This window comes from Setaria viridis, chromosome 8 (genome assembly GCF_005286985.2).
Source record: "Setaria viridis chromosome 8, Setaria_viridis_v4.0, whole genome shotgun sequence".
Taxonomy (NCBI): domain Eukaryota; kingdom Viridiplantae; phylum Streptophyta; class Magnoliopsida; order Poales; family Poaceae; genus Setaria; species Setaria viridis.
Window position 1 is genome coordinate 2,960,322 of NC_048270.2, and position 13,876 is coordinate 2,974,197.

Genomic DNA, 13,876 nt, shown 5'->3' on the forward strand with positions numbered 1-13,876 from the left:
AGACGGTGGCCGCACTCGCTTGCCCAGAAGCCGACCAGGACGCCGAGCTCCGGGACGTGCTCGACCTTGCCGTGTCGAAGCAATAGGTTCCGATGCCTTCTGTGGACACGCAGACCGCGCCCCCGGCCAGCGCGCAGGAGTCGATCGCGGTGCTCCGGTAGCCGGCGTCGCGGACGTAGGGCGGCGGCGGAAGCTCGTCTCGGCGCCAGCGATTGGCGTCGTCGTTGGATACGAAGGGCTCCTGGGAAGAATTGCGGCGGACCAAGGCCTGGAACTGGGACGTGTATTTCTCCTCCGAATCAACGAACGACCTCGGCGACCTCTCCATGACGTAAATGCCGTCGTCTTCATCGGCGCCGGCGATGGGGAGGACGATGGGGACGCGCCCGTTCACGCGGAAGTTGGGCACGGTGCTGTCCACGCAGAGCGCGGCGGCGTCGTAGACGAAGGTGGCGCGCGAGTGGTGGTCGAAATACATCATCTTGCTCTCAGACAGCGGGAACCAGTCCAGCCTCCGGCCGAAAAGAAGCGTGGAGCGCGGCGGCACCTGTATCCGTTCCATCTTCTTCGGATCCGGCGCGCCCGCCGCCGCCGCCTCTGTCGGATAGAACAGGTTGTTGTGGTGCGAGTGGAGGTCGACGCGGCGCGCCGAGTAGGCGCCGGCGCACTCGGTCCGCGTCACCGGATTCAGAATCCGCCGCCGGTGGCTCATCGTCGTTAGAAGACGAAGAGGAACGCACGCAGGCTGGGCACGGACAGAGCGAGGGAGGCTGTTGCTACTATTGATGGGCCTGTATCAAGTTCACGGGCCTTTGACGGTCCATGGGCCAATCTCGACATATTTATGAATTATGACCTGCACAAAAGAAAGGGGAGAAGCTCAAGCGTCCGTCCGACCTCCCCTGCACGCCGCACAAAGCGTCCACCAATGCGGTTGCGGCGGCGCTACGCGGAGTTCCTCCGCCGCGCGGCCTCCCTGCCGTCGCTGCCCCTCGTGGCCTCCCTCCACGCCGCCGTGCTCCGCCGCGGGGTCCCGACCCTCCTCGCCGCGTCCCTCATCGGCGGCTACTCAGCCTGTGGGGACCTGGCCTCCGCGCGCGCCGTGTTCGACGAAACGCCCCCGGAGGAGCGCACGCTCTCGGCCCGCACCGCGCTGGCCGGCGCGTTCTCAGCGCACGGGCGGTGCCGCGAGGCGCTGGGACTCTTCTCCGGCCTGGAGGCGGAGATGGACGACAGGGCGGTGACGGTGCTCCTGGCGGCGTGCGCGCGGGCCGGGATGGTGGGCGAGGGAAGGAAGGTGTTCGCGAGGCTGCCCCGCCCCGCGCTGCAGCACTACACGTGCATGGTGGAGATGCTGGGGCGGGCCGGGGAGGTGGAGGAGGCCGAGCTGCTGGTGGCGGGGATGGAGGCGCGACCGGACAGGGTCATCTTCGCGGCGCTCCTCGCGGCGTGCCGCGTGCACGGCCGCGTCGACGTCGCCGAACGGGTGCCTGGCCTCATGCGCCGGTACAGCATCGCATGAGAACTCGAAGTCGGCAGTCTCAGTCCGATTGATGCATCAGCAGTCCAGCTTGCGCCCGGAGATGCATCTGCTTGTCTTTCATGCACTGGTGCGTTGATTCTTGGTCTGAGAAGCTGATATGGGATACATGGCAATGTGGTAGTGTTGCTGTTACATCATATTCTGTCATTCAAGCAGCAAGAGCCCCTGGCTGATGAAATCTGAAAAATTCTTGATGACATTGACGATGACTGTTATGGATGGATTGTCATGTACTTCAGTCTTCAGGCATTGATTGAACCACATGTCTGGATGCGAGGAAGGCCTCTAGCAGATGCCTGGAATGTTTGTGTGTAGTGTTGGGGATCGCCCAAAAGAACGGTCTACCTCGAGGTTGTTCGAATCTAAGCCCACTTCTGAACTCTGCAAAACTTCTAACCTAGCACAGGAATCCGTAACCACCGAAGCCCGGATCTGAGCCCGAAGCCAGGAAAAGGACTTACCCTGTTTGCTAATGAAGTGATCTAACCTCGGGCGCTCCTAGTTGGGAGCACCAAAGTGTTTGACTGTTTTGTGCAGGGCAAGGAGACAAGCGCTACCGAAGGTGAATGATCGTCGAGCAAAATGTTGAAGGGTGCCGAGGCTCCTCTAAGCCGAACAAGCCCCCTGGCGCAGGACCAAGGGTACCTGGGCGCCCCGAAGATGATCCAGTCCGCTGATGCGAAGACAAGGCGATCTGGGCGACCGAAGCTATGGGTGACCTCAGGCGCGAGGTCAAGAAGCCTGATGACGTGAACAACGTGGGAGCGTGATTTGCGGAACCATGTGAGAGCGCTAATCACGGGGTTGTCGGGTGGCAAGAAAAACGTGACTCCCAAATGACCTTTGTGTAAAGCATATTCTGAGAATGTAGTTGTTGAGCAAGGGTAAAGATATAATGTAAAAATCTCCTCTGGGCACTATAAAACGGGAGCCCTACCCCATTGTAAATTTTTACGTTCACTGTTTAATCGAGAGATAGCTATAGGAGTGAATTTGACCGAAGCTAAGGAGATCGCCCATTCCTAACCGGTTGTGTCTTGACCTCGCAAGAGTTTGAGGCACAACATTGGCGCCCACCGTGTTCTGAGCCATCAAGAAACCCACGATGCTGCCACAGAAGAAGAAGAGAGCCACAGACGACGAAGCTGCGGAAGAGGGACAGGGCGCCACGGTTGAGCAAATCAGGCCACCCGTGACGGACAAGGAAACCAAGCTCAAAATAGTGGAACACAACCTAAGAGTAAGAGCACTGAAGCAGAGAGTTGAACAAGGAGTCTCGAACGAAGTCCCACTGCCCACCAATACCCAGGACGAGCCTTCGAGTGAGTCCGAAGATGAGCTGGATTCAGCACTAAAGCAAGTAGAGCTATTGAGAAGAGAGAAGGAGCGCTTCACTCAAGAGTTACAAGCCCAAAGGTAGGCAACTGAGAAACTAGTAAGGTTGAATGAAGCCAAGAGGCAATTGGCAGAGCTGCAAAGAGAGCTGAAAGAACTCGAGTAACTTCGCCGTACAATCATAACCAGGGCCGCAATCAGCATCAAGCCCAAGTAATGGCAATCGAAGGCAATCAACCCTCACATCACATACCATAGTGGCAGCAATCCTTCGGTTTCAAATCAACACAATCAAAACCATTCCAGCTTTGGCAACGGCAACAGATGCGGACACGGAGGAAGGGGAAGAGGCCGAGGCAATGACCCTCCGAAGCCAAACAACCAGGTCAAGCCGCAAAAACCATTCCATTGTGTATTCCATGAAAAACAACTCAATCATGCAATGGATTGGTGCCCCATCACATTGGAAGTTAACGCAAATTGAGCCGCGGAAAAGAAAGCAGTCAAAGAAGTGGCCCAAGCACACAAAACTATCCACCACGCTACCTTTTACCCACACCCACCATATTACCCAAACCCAGCATGCTTCGCAGCTTTTCAACCACCACTAACGTGGCAACCTTCACCCTCTTTCCAACCTCAACTTCCCATGATCTCGCAAAACACGAGCTTCGTGCCTATGCAGCCTCGCCATGAGATACCACCACCACCACCACATCTCCTAACAAAATCCCGAAGGCTGAACCAAACCCCACTAAACAATGACCCCAAAGCCCTGCCAACTTTTGGCATGATAATGCCAATGTCTGGAGGATCTTCCCAGTCCGAGCCTTGCGAGGGTAGCTCCAAGGCACTCCCAACCTTCGCCATGATAATGCCAATAGCTGGCGGTTCTGCCCTCCAATTTGAAAACAAAAGGCAGAAGAGAGATTATTTCAGACAAGTCAATACCATCATACCAGACGGCCCTTCGGCGAAGCCAGAATGGGCACACATGCCAATCACTTTCATAGAGGAAGATTTCAAGCTAAAGACAGCTTTGCACAATGATGCGATGGTGATTAATGCTATCATTGCCGGCTGGAAGATAGGAAAAGTCTTGGTCGACAATGGCAGCTCCGCGGACATCATTTTCGCTAACACATTCAGGGAGATGAAAATTGACCCACACCTTCTCCAGCAAGCAGAAGTTCTGCTACTCAGCTTCGGGAAGAAGCCGATCAAGGCTCTGTGAAAGATATCACTCCCGATCTCATTCAGTAATCAAGACAACGCAAGAACCGAGCACATCACGTTCAACGTGGTCGAAATGTACTACCCCTATTTTTCCATCCTCGGGCAGGGCTTTATCAACAAGTTTGACGCAGCCATCAGGCAGCTCTCCCTCTGTATGAAGATTCTGGCCCTAAAGGCAGTCATCACTGTGTATGGTGATCAGCAGACGGCAAGAAATGTAGAGAGAGGTGCAACACCAAGCTAAAAGAATGTTCATCATTTGGCCACCCCAAGCGAAGTTGAACAACAAGAGAAAACGAATCCTTTATGTCGAGCCTAAGAAAGATAAAGAGAAAATAAAGATAACTGTTGATGGTGAAACCAAAAGGGTCCTCTTGGACAGTTACGTCGCGGATAGATACGTTACCATCGGGGCTAACCTCGACCCCGAAGAGGAGCACGAACTGATCGAGTTCTTGAACAAGAACAAGGATGTCTTTGCCTGGTCCGCAAGTGATCTCCAGGGGGTAGATAGAGAGATAATTGAACACAACCTTGACATCAGGCCCAACGCGAAGCCCAAGAAATAGAAGCTAAGGAAAATGTCTGATGAAAAAGCCCAAGCAATGAAGGCAGAAGTGGACAGGCTGCTCGAAGCCAATGTGATCAGACCTATTCTTTATCCATAATGGCTGGCCAATACTGTCCCAGTCAAGAAGAAGAACGGTAGATGGAGAATGTGCATCGACTTCACAGACTTAAACAAAGCATGTCCTAAGGATGACTACCCACTAGTGAGGGTAGACAAAGTGGTGGACGATGCTGCTAACAACAAAATGCTCTCATTGTTGGATCTATTCTTAGGCTATCACCAAATAAGAATAAAAAAGGAAGACGAGGGAAAGACGGGCTTCGTAACCCCATTCGGAACATTCTGCTACGTAAGAATGCTAGAGGGGCTGAAGAATGTGGGCCAAACTTTCTCAAGAATGATCGCCATCATCCTCGCCAAGCAACTTTGTAGGAACATTCTTGCCTATGTTGACGATATAGTCGTCAAGAGTGATAAAAGGGTTGATCACATCCGTGACCTCGCGGAAAACTTCACCAACCTAAGGGCAGCAAACTTAAATCTAAATCCAGAAAAATGCGTATTCGGGGTCCAACGAGGCATAGTTTTGGGATGTTTTGTCACAACCAAGGGCATTCAAGCTAACCCTGACAAAATTCAAGCGCTTCTCGACATGAAGGAGCCAGCTTCTGTCAAGGATGTCCAACAGCTAACCGGAAGAGTCGCCGCCCTCAACAGGTTCATTCCCCGTGCTGCAAAGCGAAGCCTACCTTTCTTTAAGGTTTTGCAAAGCTCCAAGAGCTTCGAATGGGGGGAGGACTAGAGCAAAGCCTTTCAAGAAGTCAAGGACTATTTGCAATCCATGACCAAATTATGCCCTCCTGAGCCGAAATCACTGCTATTACTCTAGCATTGGGTACAACAGTCAGCGCTACTCTGATCCAAGAGAAAGAAGTTGATGGCAAGATAAAGAAAATCCCAGTCTACTTCGCTTCCGAGGCACTTGGCGGCTCGAAGCTGCATTATTCAGAATTGGAAAAGATCGCTTACGCAGTGGTCATGGCAGCGCGCAAGTTGCGCCACTACTTTGAGGGTCACAAAATCATGGCCGTCACAAATCAGCCCCTTCAAGATCTCTTCTCAAATAGAGAAGCTTCGGGCAGAATCACCAATAAAATCACCAAGTGAGTCAAGGTCCACAAACAACACCACAGAATATGAAGCATTGCTTCTGGTGCTAAGAAAGATGAAAGCTCTCGGCCGGCAAACCTTCGTAATAAAAACAGACTCAAAGATAATCAAGGAGCACATTGAGAAAGAAAGCGAAGCTAGAGAGCTCGAGTTGGTGAAATATCCTGCCATGGTCAGATCAATGGAAAAGCACTTCAGGGGTTTCACGGTCAAGCATATCCCGAGGTCAGAAAATGATGAAGCAGATAGGCTTGCAAAAGCAGAAGCCCAAAATGAACCAATACCTCCAGATGTATTCTATGAGGTCATTGAAACTCCATCAACGAAAGAAGCAGCCTCGAAGTCCATGAACGCAATCCAAAGCTTTGATTGGAGGGTCGAAATCATGACCTACATAAGAGGGTACTTCGAGCCTCATGATGAAGTTGAGCTCATCAGGCTGAAGCAAAAAGCCAGAGGCTATGCAATCATAGATGGCGAGCTTTACAAAGCTAGGATTTCAACTCCTTGGCTTTGCTACATGATGTGAAATGTGGGAAAGAGTTACTAGCCGACATTCACTAAGGCTTTTGCGGAACGCACATTGGCTCAAGGGCCCTCGTAAGCAAGGCGTTGAGGTAGGGATTCTATTGGCCTACTGCCATTCGTGATGCCATGGATCTTGTACAAGGTTGTGAAGCCTTCCAAAAGATAGCAAATCAGGGGCATGTCCCGTCACTCCCAATACAACTCATACCACCATCATGGCCCTTGCAAAGATGGGGAATGGATCTGGTAGGCCCTCTTCCAACAGCTCAAGGCAACTGCAAGTTTGCAGCAGTGGCCGTGGATTACTTCACCAAGTGGATCGAAGCCAAACCCTTGGCAACAATAACCTCGAGCTCGGTGCAGAAATTCTTTTGGCAGAACATCATCTATAGGTTCGGGGTGCCCAGGGAGTTAATTGTTGATAACGACAAGCAATTCGATGGCCTCGGAACGAAAGTGAAATTCTCTTCAGTATATCATCCACAGTCAAACAGCGCAGTGGAAAGGGCACATGGCTTGATTTTCTCAGCAATCAAGAAATGCTTATTTGACCAGAAAAAGGGAAAGTGGGTCGATGAGCTCCCGAAGGTAGTCTGGTTGCACAACACCATAGAGTCGTGAGCGACAAGCTTCACCCCGTTCAGACTGCTCTTTGGCTCCAAAGCTATCATGCCAGAAGAAATCAAAAATGGTAGTCTGAGGGTACTACGCTCTGGAAGCAACCACGACGCCATCAATGTTGAAAAAGACTTGATTGAGCTTGACATAGTGCAAGCTTCGGACAACATCGATAAATACCAAGAAGAAACCAGGAAATAGAGAGATAAGAACATAGTGCAAAGGGAAATCAAAGCGGGTGATCTCGTTATCAAAAGGAAGAAGAACTAGGACAATCCCGGAAAGCTACAGGAGGCCTGGGAGGGGCTATTCATTGTCACGTAGAGTAATAGGCTAGGATCGTTCTGCCTCGCGACCAGCTTGGCACAGAGCTGCCGCATTCCTAGAACATAGATAGCCTACGCAAGTACTACCCGTAAAAGTGTTCACCGTTACCCTCGGCTTGTGAAGTTATAAACAACATCGAAGTTAACGCTTTTACTTTTTCTTTTTTAAGTCTTGCATTATCAAGTCTGGATTGTACTCTTTTCCTTTCTGGGGGGCTCCACTCTGGAGGCAAGGTTTTTAACGAGGCAGATCCATGTAAAACTTTCACTATCTAATATAAGTGAAGTTTCCCCCATGATACAAGTCTCAATGCAACAACAAGTTGCGAAGCTGTGAATTCTTGGGCGAGGTATCAGCGCAACAACAAGTTGCGAAGCTGTGAATTCTTGTCCTGAGGTACTAGTGCAACAACAAGTTGCGTAACCTCACGTCTCTGCGCAGAGACTCAAAGTTCAAAAGAAAAATTGCGTGTTTACGCAAGGCAAAAAGTAAACGGCTCCAGGCGAGCCTACGATGGTAACCTCGTGATACAGTATATCGTAACATAATAATAAAGGCAAAAAGTAAACGGCTCCAGTACATATTCTTTACCGTCTTCCCTGCTGTCTATCTTTCCTTGGCTTGCTCATCTTTTCGCGCAAAAAGGCAGGGGGGTGATGTTTTCAAGAAGTCATCTGCCTTTCCACGCTAAAACATCCAACCTCGATCGACAACAAGGCAACATATTTTAATTAGCCTCGACTTCATTTGCCAGAAATAGCTTTGGGCTAGCTCCCCTTCTTTTCTCGAAAAAAGTTGGGGGAGAGGGGTGACATTTTTTCAAAAAAGTTTTTATTATTATTAACCTCACCTTTTTTCTCCCAAACCCCTTTTTTAACCTCAGAATATCAAAGCATTGGCTTTGGGCTGGCACCCTCTCTTTTCTCGCGAAAGCTTGGGGAGGGGGGGGGGGGTTGACGTTTTTCTGAAAAACCTTCTTCCTCTTTCACGAGAAAAGGTCGCGGCTTCAGCCCAAAAATTGCTCCCCAAACAACTGAAGGTTGAAGCAAAGCCTCTCTCTCCTTTTTTTTCTCGCTCCCTAAGAGTGTAGGTTGAAGCAACTGAAGGTTGCGATATCAACCGAACCTTCATCTTTTATTTAAGTCACCAAAACTCAGTTTTAAGTTTTACGTTCACTTATCTTTATAGCCTTATAGCCTCTGACAAAACAGTTATAATTTATGCAGAAAACAACAACCTCCAAGGGCTGTTCACTTATCTTTATAGCCTTATAGCCTCTGACAAAACAGTTATAATTTATGCAGAAAACAACAACCTCCAAGGGCTTTTCCTCGGGATAACCCGAACAAAGACCGCGCAAAGGAAAGGCTTTTCCTCGGGATAACCCGAACAAAGACCGCGCAAAGGAAATACAAACACTTCTATCGCAAAAACCCAAAGCTTCGACCCCGGTCACCAAGATAAAAATCAGGTGAAAGCTTTAAGCAAAGAAACACAAGGGGGGGTGTGACAGTTTTTCAAAAACCACTTGTTGTTTCTTTGCGCAATAGCTTACGATGGTTTACTAAGACAGTACTCACAATTCAAGAGCAACAAACAACAAAAATGAAATCAAGCAAATCCCAAAGAAAGGGGACTCAGTCAACTTCGGAATCAAAGTCCGTTTCCCGGCCCGTTGTCTGTTTGTGCAACGTCTTTTATCACCTTTCCATACTCGCCTATTTCTTTCTTAAAAGAAAACGTAAGCCAGCATCAACCAAGACATAGCAAAGGAAAACCCAAGTAAATTGTAAAACCACGAAACACAGTTGGCTACGGCACAACACCAGGCCATGCAACAAATCAGCTTTGGCTTAACAAACATTAGCTAGGTGCCACATTTACACAACCTTCGCCACAAGGCAACCAAATGTTTACATTAGAAAAGTCTACAAATTTTACCAACACAACCTACCTAAAAATATAACTAAGATGTACCCACGTCTTCATCACCCTCGCCTTCAGCTTCAAGCTTCACTGCATTTTCTTTTTCGCACTCTAGCTGCTCCCTAGCAAGTTGCTGGATGTACTTTTGTCCAGAAGCAGCCTAGAATTGCCTAAAAATCCTCAGCTATGTGGCCCTCACATTTCTAGATTTCTCCTCGACTCCCAGCTCCGAGGCCGAGGGGTAAACATACCCATATTTAGCAAGCACCTAGAAATGATCGCAATCCTGCTTCTCAAGAAGCTGAAGAGTGCTATCCAAGCAAAAGGACGCAGCATAATCATTAAGCCTGACGATAACTTCGGGCAGGCTTTCAAACTCCCTTTTCATCCATTCAAAAACCTCCACAACAACTGGACAAGGGAAGGGTTCTGCACCAAAAAGAAGAAGCGAAGCTTTGTACTCCTCATAAAGCTCGGCGAACTTTCCTTTCAAAGCAGCTTTGGCCCCATCAATGTACTTCGTCTTCTCCTCAAGCTCAGAACCCATAAGAAGCATGCCTTTTCTCTGCTCCGCGATGGTCCTAGCATCCTTCTCAACGGTAGCGCGAAGACTCTCTATGACCTTAATATTGTCCACCTGATTCCCTGTAAGTTTTTTAGCGTCCTGGCGAAGCTCGTCCCTCTTTTTAGTAAGATCCTCGTTGCTTCGCACAAGCTCCTCGCAGGTTTTCATCAGCAGATTCTTGTTCTTTGTCAACCCATCATTTACATCCTTAAGCTTGTCCTTTATGCCACGCAATATCTTGTTCTCCTCTTCAAGCTCGGTGACCCTAGCTTCAAGCACCGACGTCTTCTCCATCCTAGTGAGAACGCTTTTGTCCTCAGCCTCTATCCTCTCCTTTGCAACTCTTCCGGCTATCGCACACTGCAAAAAACAAAGCGACATTTTCACATTTAAAAAAAAAGATGCTCCATCAAACCTTCTGCCTGAGGGTAGCAACCATCTGCACAAGCTCCACATCCCGCAAACGCTTAACAACTCCCTCAAATTCTGAACAAAAGCAAGTATATGTCAAGGCTTCGCTAAAAAGCAATCCAACAAAAAGAAAAAAGCGGAACCAAAAGGACTTACCCTCAGGGTTAAACAACCTCTCTTCACTCGTAGCACCAGGCGCTCTACCTCTCTCAGCCTCCGCAACGAGTCTAGCCTCGCCCTTATCCTTCATCCCTGCCTGCCTAGCCTCATCGCTACTCCTTGCAACTTTACCTACATCACGTTTCACCCCCTCAGCCTGAGCCCCCCCACTGCAAGGATAGGTTCAAAGGATTGTAATCTTCACCTGGCCCCGATGCATGAGCCGCAACGATCTCCTTCCTCAGGGCCGTGCCAAAAGCTTTGTTGTAACCCTCCAGGGATGCAGGTAGCTTCGCATCTGCAGCATAACGTTTCACCTTAACCCTTAGATGAGATTCGCTATACACTTCCCCAGGGGCACTGATAGTTTTTTCCAAGTCTAGCAGAAATTTCATCGAAGCCCCAGTATATTTAAAAACCTCAACCTAGGCAGGCGCACGTCAACATGATTACCTGACTTAGCCACCTTCGAAGAGGGATCCTTGATCGACTTGCAAATATCATCGACAACTCTTTTCCTCGCCTCAGCGAGCTCCTCCACACTCCTCTCCTTCTCCGTCTTGTACCCAATTCACAAGAGGGGTGCTTCAGCTTTACTTTTGGCCGCCTGTTCACTCGATTCATTAGCTTGCTTGGCCTTTCCCTTCGGATCCCCAGTCTCAACCTCAGCTTGACTTTCGATAGCCTTGGGAGCAGTCATCGCATCGCTAACATCTGGAACCATCCTAGGTTTTTTAGCTTCGCGCTTGGCCTTGGCAGCGGCAAGTGCGGCCAGGTCCACAGCAACCGCATCATCATCATCAACAACTTGAGAGAAATGAGGTCTCTTCGCGGGCCTTTTAACTTTCAAACCAGCCTGAGGGGCATCTTTTCTAGCCTCAGGAGCGGTGATCACGGGAGGAGCCCTGGATGAAATCGGCTTGATCAGCCTTGGAGCAACGACAGAAGAACTTTGGGTGGCTTTCTCCTTTTTCTTCTGAGCCTCAAGGCTACTAGTTTTCACCTTGGCCTTGGCGGCTTCCAGCACCACTCCGGGCCGGGTGATCATTTGAGAAGAAGAACTCCCACCCCTCTTCCTCTTTCCCCTCCCGCTGCCACCCAATCTACGAGCTTTCTTCCCCCGAAGCTGAGTTCGAGGGGGCAACTCAATTCCAAGTCTTTCCAAAACACGATTCACTCGAAGACCGTGCTTAACAACCAATTTTAAAGACTTTATCTCTACTTCAGAGACATGCCCTATAACATCAACATTGCGTCTCTCAATGTTCTCAACATACAAATTGACAGCTAATTTTGAAGGCTGAAACATTTAGTGATATCCTTAAGTTGTCGTTCTAAATAGAAGCTATCGATATGTTAAATAAAATTACCTAAATCCAAATTTGTGGTACAAGACACAGAGGGTCAACTTTATATTTGTTGCAGATACATGTCCGCACTACTTCCATTCAGGAAAAGTTGCAGGCATTTGCTTCTTCGATTAATACAAGTTAAGGTCTAAACTGTGTTTACTCTTATAAATCAAAAGCAGCTGCATTTCAAAGTTTGCAACTCTGAGTTGAACCTGCTAACAGAAATACAGTTGTATCAATCTTTGAAACGTCTGAATCTGTAAATGTTCAGACTTCAGAACATGCCTTTGCTGAAACATACTAGCAGTTAACTAATACACAGACAATACTTAGTGAGTTTTCATGCAGGACAACACAGACAATACTTAGGGAATGATATGCATTAATGCATCTATGGAATTTGTATCAAATAGCATCCTTTTGTAATTCCAACTCAATGGAATTTGTATCACACAGAAAAACGATTGATTGAGGTGGTGGCAGCCGAACCTAATGATTGCTCTCTGTTGATTGCGCACTCCCTGTCCACAGCCTTCGTAAGCCCGGGGGGCCTCGCCGCCGGCACTGCCTGCGCAACCCCAAGGGGGGGAGGGGGGGGGGCTCGCCGCCTGCGCCCGCCTCCTGGGGTTGCTCGCCGCCGCCTTCACACCCCACCCGAGGGAGCCGCCGGTCGGATCCATATCCTTCCCCGCCGGGTCTCCTTCCATCTCGCTGCCGATGGCCAATCGCCGCCCTGAATCTTGCCGCCCACCGACAGATTTCGTCTAGGGTTCGAGCACGGGAGAGGCACGCATGGGACGGAGGGTAATTTTGACCCCAACAAATTATCTGACAGCGTGTCCCAGGGTCCCTAACGGCAGAAGCTAACGGAACCGACGGTAGTGTGATAAAAGTTGAAGTGAGTGTCAAATAAGAAACGAAGAAAATTTCAGGATAAAAAAGGAACGACTCATTTTCCTAGTGTCATATAAAGAATTGTCTCGAGATTTTATGGTGAAGCCACCGTGGTTGTCCGTGGCGGACGTGGAGGGGGAAGGGGAGATGAATCTCCGTTGGATGCGCGAACTCGTGGAGCGACGAGGAGCGTCTGATGGGGATTTCGGGGGAAACGTGAGGTGGAGGCTGCGCCTCGCCCTGAGCTCCCGCGGCCTTGGAATCGCGGTCTCGTCTTATCTCGCTCTCTCTCTCTCTATCTCTTTCGGCCACTTGATTAATTAACCAACGAGTACTACTACTTTTTTATATGTAATTATATACTATATAATGTGCAATATGACTCGGTTTTTTTTGGTTTTTTAAGGTTAGAAAAAAAATATGTTTGCTACTAGGCATTATTTTGATTTGGTTGGCATTATTGTTCGAGCCAATTATCCTAGTGCCATCATAAAAGAGACACAGTTCCATCACAACTGTGTGTACAAAATGATTTTTAAAAAATACCATTTCTAACATTTTCCGTAGCGACACAAATGATATAGACCTTTCCGAGGGAGAAAATTCAAAATGCCAATACTACCCCTTGTATTTTTCCCCCTCATGTGTTGTATTTACATTACTAGTCAGCCAAAGAAATATTTTATATATGAAAAATGCGCAAAAATAAAAAAAATATACACATTTTGGAATTTGAAAAAATATAATTAAATTATTTTTAAGTGAAAGTTAGTGCCTCTTGAACGAAATAATTATTTTACCAACAAAACTTGTAAAAGGCTGCGCGATAGGTTTTTTTAATCATTTTGGAACATTATTTGAAATTTATCTCGAAATACAAATAGTGGGTAGAGCCGCATGCATGCAAAGAAGAACGGAGAATGGTGGAAGGGCTGGTATTAATAATTATAACCTTTTCTTTCTAGGATATTCGATCTTCTCTCTCCAAAAGAGGCCTCTCCATATATTTTTTTATAGAGAGCACGTTGAGATAGTATTTTGCCGCTGCTAAAACTAGACACAAACTTGTCCACTAGCGTTTAAACATCGTCTAGACAGACGGGCTACATGACCGTTTAGATGAACACTACGTTGGTCTTTGTCTTCAGTTGATGGACCGAGGAAAAACCATTATTTGCTGCAAAAAGGTAAGTGATTTTTTTAGACTACTACTACCTGCACATAAGTAATATTCAGAAGCA

General features: G+C 48.4%; 2 protein-coding genes across 2 annotated transcripts; both read left to right on the forward strand.

The window, feature by feature from the left end:
- The first annotated feature begins 885 nt into the window (after positions 1–885).
- Positions 886–2,543, forward strand: LOC117866769 (pentatricopeptide repeat-containing protein At4g31070, mitochondrial). The gene has a single exon (XM_034751047.2). The coding sequence runs from the start codon at positions 929–931 to the stop codon at positions 1,520–1,522; it is 594 nt and encodes a 197-aa protein (XP_034606938.1). The 5' UTR covers positions 886–928; the 3' UTR covers positions 1,523–2,543.
- Positions 2,544–6,024: 3,481 nt separating this feature from the next.
- Positions 6,025–6,384, forward strand: LOC140223625 (uncharacterized). The gene has a single exon (XM_072295665.1). It carries the CDS (start codon positions 6,025–6,027, stop codon positions 6,382–6,384), a length of 360 nt encoding a protein of 119 aa, XP_072151766.1.
- Positions 6,385–13,876: the final 7,492 nt, after the last annotated feature.

What these genes read in the sequence shown, in the direction of transcription:
- LOC117866769 (XM_034751047.2), top strand. Translation starts at nt 929, where the DNA reads ATGCGGTTGCGGCGGCGCTACGCGGAGTTCCTCCGCCGCGCGGCCTCC.
- LOC140223625 (XM_072295665.1), top strand. Translation starts at nt 6,025, where the DNA reads ATGGTCAGATCAATGGAAAAGCACTTCAGGGGTTTCACGGTCAAGCAT.